This window comes from Spodoptera frugiperda, chromosome 12 (assembly GCF_023101765.2).
Source record: "Spodoptera frugiperda isolate SF20-4 chromosome 12, AGI-APGP_CSIRO_Sfru_2.0, whole genome shotgun sequence".
Classification (NCBI taxonomy): domain Eukaryota; kingdom Metazoa; phylum Arthropoda; class Insecta; order Lepidoptera; family Noctuidae; genus Spodoptera; species Spodoptera frugiperda.
In genome coordinates this window covers 1,364,975-1,372,830 of record NC_064223.1, presented here as the reverse complement: position 1 = coordinate 1,372,830, position 7,856 = coordinate 1,364,975, and the positions used below count along the sequence as shown (strand labels likewise).

Genomic DNA, 7,856 nt, shown 5'->3' with positions numbered 1-7,856 from the left:
TATGGATAGTGCCTACAATATTTGTAATCATCGTTTAGTAAAAATTTTAGAAATATTTTATCTGATACATACCTACATACATTCCGCAATTTAATGACATGACACTTTTTATGGTAAACACCTGACGGTAAGCAGTCGCAACCGCCCATGAACATGCGAAACACCAGAGGCGTTACAATTGCGTTGCCGGCCTTTTGGGGGTTAGGAATTTAAGGGTTGTTGGGGAATCGGGGATTGAGAAGATTGGAAAAGTAAGGAAGACACTTGACCATTCGTCTTACAAACTAACTAGTTTTCTCGTCAATAAAACAAACAAATACATAAAAAATAACACAGATTTATTCACATAGACTTTAAAAAAAAACAACAAACATTTAAAGGACTAGACACATTTAGCACTTTTTTAAAATTACACAACAATTATAATATTTACAAATCGAAGTATTTTATAATTTAGAAAATTCGTTGACACTAACACTAAACTCTATTTTGGACCCTAAGTCATTGTAATACTAAACATTTTTTCTTATTTTAATCCAATAGTTTTTCCGACTTAATTTATTCCTGTAAATCGTGAACTAGTATTAGCCCTTGCTAATGTAAGTACAAAATGTTCTAAAGCTTGTTTTGAGCAAATAAAATACAGCTTTATACTTAATTGATTGCACGAAATAAAACTAACCTACCTAATTATGATACTACGTTTTGAAATGAAAAATCTCACAATTTCTTTTTTTACCCTTTTAACCGCCTGTGCCTACCGCTAGTGTCGTATCGCTGCGACAGATAACATAGTTGCGGTAGGGGTAAGATTGATGTGACTGGGCGCTTAAAGGGTTACTGTTCAATTCTGTAATATACCATCTTACAAAATGACTGTCATGACAAACCTACTTCGGTGAAAATGTATCGATTTATTTTGTGAATATTATCATAAAATCGTAATTTTTTTACTGTTTCATTAAGAATATCATAAAACCCTTCCTTCTCTTTCATTCATTCGAATCTCAATTTTAAAATTCCTATTAAATTATCCTATCAGTAAACTACTATGAAGACTTCTTCTCAACATCAGCCTTGAGTGGTAGTGTTTCGTCGTCGTAGTTGACAATATTGATGAGTTCTGGAGGAGCTCCCTGCTTGTCGTTCGGATCCTCATGGCCAGCCACTTCTTTCTTCGCCAATTCGTTAGCCAGGCGCGTGAAGAGTTCCCTGTTAAACGATTTATATTAGTACCTAATTGCTTAATATCACCTAATCTGATTTAATGTTTCCTATTTTAGACCTAAATTGGTTATTGCTCAAAATCTTTTTATACTTCTACTGAGCCAAATATTAGTGTAAGTCTATCTGGTGACACAAGCCACGTCCTTCCAAGATTCAATTGAAAATCAATGACTTACGTGGAAGATTATACCACCATCTATAACGTTTTGTGATTGGTGATTTACTTGATTAAACATGCCATCCAGGTTACTACGTTCAATCAATGCTATTTTTTTTATTACGACACTTACTTGAAGACTGCGCCTTGCATGTTCTTGGCGAGGTAGTAGAGGAACAGCCAGTCAGCGAACTGGCAGCCGTTGACGATGTGGATGACGTTCATGGGGTCAAACTTGGCGTCCGTGGCTCTTTGGAACATCATCATGTTGAACTTGGGGGAGCGACGGTACAGGAAGAACGACGCAATGCGCCAGATCACAGCTGCAAAGGGAATAAAAAGATGTTCTAAGTGTAGAATTGGAACTTAAAACGGGATATTTACCATGTTTTTCAATTTTAATGAGTTTCCGATATTTCGGCACTGTTGCAAGCGCCATGATCACGGATAAACTGGAGTAAATGCGGGTGGATGTTTACGAGCAGACAAATCGGTCTACCCTCTTTCTGGTTCGTTTTTTGCTGACACCGCTACCACTGTCACTTGTAACTCGATTTAATTCTCGACACACAAAACTCACTGTGTCCGCTCGCGAACTTTCTTCTTTTTTGGCACTTTTGCGGGTTTAAATTTGTTCTAAATGTGTATATGTATGATGCACGCAGCAAATATATGAGATCATCCCAAAAAAACATAGCATAAATATAAAGACAGAACAGCTGAATCCCTCACCAATAACGGAGACGATGAAGAGGAAGAGCAGCCAGAACCAGAGCACGGCGTAGATCTTCTCGTGGATGATGTTCAGCGCCATCACGCAGAGCGCGTCGTGCTGCTGGATGGAGCCGCTCGGACCGTACTTGTGGAAGATGCACTTTGTCACCTGGTCACGAAGAAACAGTTCGGTACTGAATAAGAATCTTTTAATTTTCTAAAATATGACCTTGACACTACAATTAAGCTTCTGGTAAAATCATCTTTATTATTCGTTACTTTGAATACTTGTTATTTCATAAGATGGTAGAGTAAACTTACTTCTGAATCAAACTAAAAGGCTTTGTGCAGAACATTCATTCGAAAATAATACCCAACGTTAACTAGATAAGACTCATTTTTCAGTTTTAATAGAAATTGCCACAAAAATCTTACCTTCGGGAACACAGTCTCGAGTGGGTCAGCAATATTTCCCCATTCACTCAAGTTGAGCACTCTGGGGCCCAAGCTGATGAAGCTTCCATTGAGGAACTTGTTGATGATCCAGATCTCGAAGATGACGTGCAGCAAGTTGGTCACTTCCATGGCCACCAGCCACACTGACCATGTGCGAGTTATACGCAACCTAGAACAATACAATGATTTAAGAAACTTTTAGACTATTTTTCATCCATCGTCAGGCTTTTATCTGCTTGAAAATAAACGTCTACATCGAAAAAATTCGCCCACGTTCCCCTGGGATAAAAAGTAGCCTATGTTATTCCAGACTCTTTGCCCTTGTTCCTTTCATACTGACCCCTTCAGCAGTTTTTAAGTGAAGGAATAACAAACAAACAAACTTTCACATTTATAATATTAGTAGGATTAAGTAGTCTAGTAATCCCGGTAAGTAATCAAGTGGTAAGTAACTTTTCATTTTCCTCCACATTATGTATTAGTGTATTAGTATATAATTCAATTGTATGTAATATCTATGTATAGTATTTTTCTATGGGCCTTAGATGCCTGAATCAAATAAATAAATTAAATTAAATAAATAAATTATCTGGGGACAGATAATTTATTTATTTAATTTAATGTTCTTGTTTTTCCATGTCTAATTTACGATTTAAGATCAGTTTCACTCACCTCAATCTAATATCTTTAAGGATGATGTCGATACGCTTGCTAAGCGTTTCTTGAGAAGGCAGGTCCATGTTGCCGACCTTCATGTCTTCTTTGATCAGCGCGAGGCTTGCGTACTGCAGGCCGTCCACTAATGCTTTTATTCTACCACCTGTGTACAACATTTTACAATATATCTTTATGGCAATCGCTTAAAAGAAGAAGAAGAGAATTCGATTAAGCTTTTAGATTAAGATACTTTTATGGAATAAACCGGTAAACGAGCAGACGTATCACCTGATGGTAAGTAATCGTCGCCGCCCATGGACACTTGAAACACCAGAGGCGTTACAAGTGCGTTGCCGGCCTTTTTTGGGTTAGGAATTTAAGGGTTGTTAGGGAATCGGGTATTGGAAATATTGAAAAGGAAGGTAATTGGGCAAGCGTTGTTTCACGTTTTGAACTGTACGGCAAAATTATTTTTATCTACTGAATAACGTTATCTGAAAACTTAACAATACCTCGAGGAAGTAACAGGTGTGAATGAACCCATTTTCAACAATCATATGTGATTCACAAAGTAATTACATCATTGCAAATCCCAAGCAGAATTTTAATACAAATATCAGGATAAAATATGTGTCTACGAGTACCCTAGTCATTATTTTCAGAGTAAAATGTATTTGTTTTGGAGCACAACTATGTGCAAAGATGACATACCGTTCGTCACTGCATTCATCATAACAATTACTGTGACACACATTACGAAGAATGAAGACTTTAGTTCTAGATAAGATTAAAGAAAGAAGTGTTCAATTATTTAACTTTTTAACAATTCTTGAGTACCAAGCATTGAGCAATTTGTAGATATTACTCGTATTTGTTGTAGATAAATACTTTATTATGACAAGATATTTCTTTTTAACCGTTTTAGATTCTTTCTTTTTTGTATTTTTTTTTTTTTTTTGAGGGGGGAAAATCATCCAATTTCTTCGAGAGGGAGTGTCAGACTCTTACTGACTAAAAACCACCCCGTTCCTTCTCCTACTTTGATCCAGAGCCCCGGTAACCTGTTACGTTGTCCACAGCTCCGGAGATTCTTTCTTCTAGACAATGTACTTTAATATTCTCATATATTTATATTCCTCTGTTTTCACTAACCTTCCTTCTTCTTCCAGATGTAATGCGGCATGTAGAACGCGATGGACTGCAGGAACAGCACGAACGGCACCCACTGGTAGTAGGTGTGGTGCAGGGTCTCGTCAGACTCCATCATGGGCCCCACGCCAGGGTGCGGCAGGAACCCGCCTTGCAGGAGACTCTCGTTGTAATGCCGAACCTGGACGAGACGAAGGGAGATCAAGTATAGTAGTTTCGTGCTGACCACAACAATAATTATTATAAAGCTGAAGAGTTTGTTTGTTTGTTTGTTTGTTTGTTTGTTTGTTTGTTTGAATATGAGTGTCACCAGAAATGGTGTCCAGAAATGGTCTATCTATGATTGTGTTTATATTGCATTTTAGTATGATTACGATTTATCACTGTCACATGCGTAACATGAGACATAGTGAACCTATTTCCATGCATCATGCATAGATTATATTCAAAACCAAATCACATGAAAATCTGAAAATATTCAATGCAATTAATAAAAAAATCTTACGATGGTAAAAGTAGCCATGAAGAAGCAGTATTTCTCAATAATCGGGGTAGGGACGCCATTATCGGCCATGCATTTGATGGTATCTCCGAAGTAATCCCTCATGCAGACCAGGATCACAGCAGCTAGGAAGAGAGTGCATGTTGCCTTGTAGTGCAGTTTGAACGCAATGTTCTCTATAATGGGCTTTCGAAGGACAATTCGGAACCGCGGCCCCAGGTGGCTGGCGAGGGTTGCTGCAAACATCTTGCTCTCTCACTTCTATCACCAAGTAGCATTACCTGAAATAATAGAGAAACAATTATTAAGTAATGAGTTATGTACTCACTTAAGAGCTGATTAATGCCAGAATGATTCTCAAATATAAACTGAGTGAGTTTTGCGCTTGCAACAGTCCAAATATTCTCAATCCTGTTACAAACATTAGTAGAAATGAATATTGTTTGTACTATGTTTATATCTATAGTCTTAATTAAGTTCTAATGGTAGTTTTAGTTTAAAAACATATAACCATGACCTAGTTAACAAAATGTTACAATATTTATTTGTACAAACATAATCCTTACAAACTGTGACAATGATAACTGATAACATTTTATGGCAACATTTGTACAACATTTTAAATATTTGAATTGATCATGCATCACACTATCCATGTTTTTCTTTAGTAAATATTTTGTAAACAGCATAATGGCAGTGCATTCCCCTAATCCGGGTCATTGCACAAAAATAAGTGGTTCTCGGTAAACATATCTTATCTGATTGCTGAACTCTGATAGTATTTCGTCGTAAACGAAACGGACGGAGTAGAAACGGATATAAGTATATTTAAACTAATCTCAAGTCATACACCATTTGTGAAATATTGCAACAAAATGGAAAGTTAAAGAGGTATCTAAGTATAAAAGAAAAAAAAGACAGGCATGTCTTTAATATTGCCCAATATCAATATTCAAAACCACTAAAATAATGAAATTGAAAATAATTAGGTTTCTTAAGGGTCAACACGGCGCATGTAATTTCCCAAATGTTGCAAGCGTTCACAAGTCACAGTGGTCGTCAAAAAAAAATTGAAACTTCTATGTTATTTATTAAGTGGTTACTAGTTACGTCATATATTGGTTTCACTGCTGTAACAGGTGTCGTCAATGGTACAGATAAGGTATTACATGACCTTGAGATGGATGAAATGACATGCCACGTGCCACCTTTCTCAAGAATTTAATCATCGGATGCAATTGTCAAAAGATGATACTTTTCGCTGTTTTGAGCCTCTAAATATTAAGATAAACTACTTCATGCCAGTACAATTCGTAATTAATAAAATTTACAAATTGTAATCAGATAATAATAAACTGCTGGCCTTTGTCCTGCAGTGGCACGATCACGGCTAAAATTAAATCAATTAGATAATAACATTAATTTTATAAGCTACTGCCAGCGATTTCGTACGCAAACTTGGTGATTGCCGGTTTTTTCGTTTCTCCTTGGAATTTAGGGATATGCTTTCTTAGTGCCCCTCTACACTCCTTAAGGAATATACATGCCATGTTTCGGCTTTCTAGCTCCAGTAGCGTTGGCTGTGCGTTGCGCTAGCAACTAGTTAGTCTATCAATCACATAATAACAGAAGAAGTTTTATATATATACAGAAGATTAAAGTTGTTATGCTCTACATATAAGTGGTTTAGAACTTATTTAGTAATATGGCACCAGTTCGGATCATGATAAATTTGGTTTCTTTAGCAATAAGAATACACCATTTTCCAATTTTCTTTTTGTATTTCACCCATAGAAGTATGTATACTATGTTTTCTGTCGCGCCTTATCCCTCTTTCGCAATCGCTAGAAATCACTTAATATATCAGTTCTCTCTTAGTCTTTACTACATACACTGGTGTCATAATGACTTAATCAAGTTATAAAATTTATTTATTATTTCAAACACAGATAATGTTAACTTTCACTAGATTAAATATTACAGGAAGAGTTTCACGGTATCAGAAAAATCACGATTATATCCTATTTTCAAATGACAAAGCTCAACCCCAATAAACAATATTAATTATAATAATTTTAGGATTACCACAAAACGCGTCAAATTATCAAAAGTCGCGAAAGAGACTATAAATATACAAACAAAGCCTAATTTTCCTTTAAAAACTTAATTAGATTTTTTGTTTAGTGTCCGCCATAACTAAGTGACGTTCAAAACAAAATCTCAATCATTAAAGACGCATGCATTCCCAAATCTGGAACACGGGCCTACCACCACTTATCAACCACTTGGCCTTGAAATAACCTATCACACAACCAACACAAACAACATTAACAAACATTTAAATGATTATACTCGTAACAAAGAAAATTCACTTACACTATCACTATCTTCAGAAAGTAAGTTCACTTCACACACTTGATTTCGGTACACAGTCCATCGACGTACAACTAGAGCCGTGGACTGGCAGGCGTACCTCTTGGCGTCTGTGTCACACCAAGATAGCAACGATAGCGATTAGATAAGTGTGATCAAGTGCTAATGTGTAGCTTTAAATTATTCCGAAATATATTGTTTTAGTCGTAATTTGGTGAGTCTGTTTTGAAGATCCTGGAAGTCAGATATGAGTGTGTTGCACCCATTTTTGATACCCTCATAGATAAATAGAGTAAATTTAGATTCTCAAATTTCAATTTACCTTATTTATTTATTTTATTTTTTTGTTTTTTGAGGGAGAATATCAACCGATGATTTCTCCCGCCTTGGCCGAGGCGAGAGGGAGTGTCAGACTCTTACTGACTGAAAACCACCCCGTTCCTACTCCAGCTTTTCGAACCGGAACCCCGGTAAACCCGCTGGGTAGTCCGCAGCTCCGGATTTACCTTGCATAAGTCCGAATCTTTATTTTTTCTTCTGTATTTTTGCTTACGTTATCCTGAATAGTGCTTCAGTAATATTGAATGATAAGTCGAAGATTTGCACAGTATCTTATTTGGT

At 36.4% G+C, this 7,856-nt stretch overlaps 1 protein-coding gene across 1 annotated transcript; it reads right to left on the bottom strand.

Annotated features, from left to right (window-relative positions):
- Positions 1 to 317: 317 nt before the first annotated feature.
- Positions 318 to 7,404, bottom strand: LOC118262995 (innexin inx7-like). Its single transcript, XM_050697242.1, has 8 exons — positions 7,239 to 7,404; positions 4,866 to 5,143; positions 4,364 to 4,541; positions 3,227 to 3,374; positions 2,534 to 2,723; positions 2,117 to 2,267; positions 1,518 to 1,707; positions 318 to 1,212 (listed from the first exon to the last, which is right to left on the bottom strand). The coding sequence occupies exons 2-8, from the start codon at positions 5,106 to 5,108 to the stop codon at positions 1,050 to 1,052; spliced, it is 1,263 nt and encodes a 420-aa protein (XP_050553199.1). The 5' UTR covers positions 5,109 to 5,143; positions 7,239 to 7,404; the 3' UTR covers positions 318 to 1,049.
- Between the last annotated feature and the right edge of the window lie 452 nt (positions 7,405 to 7,856).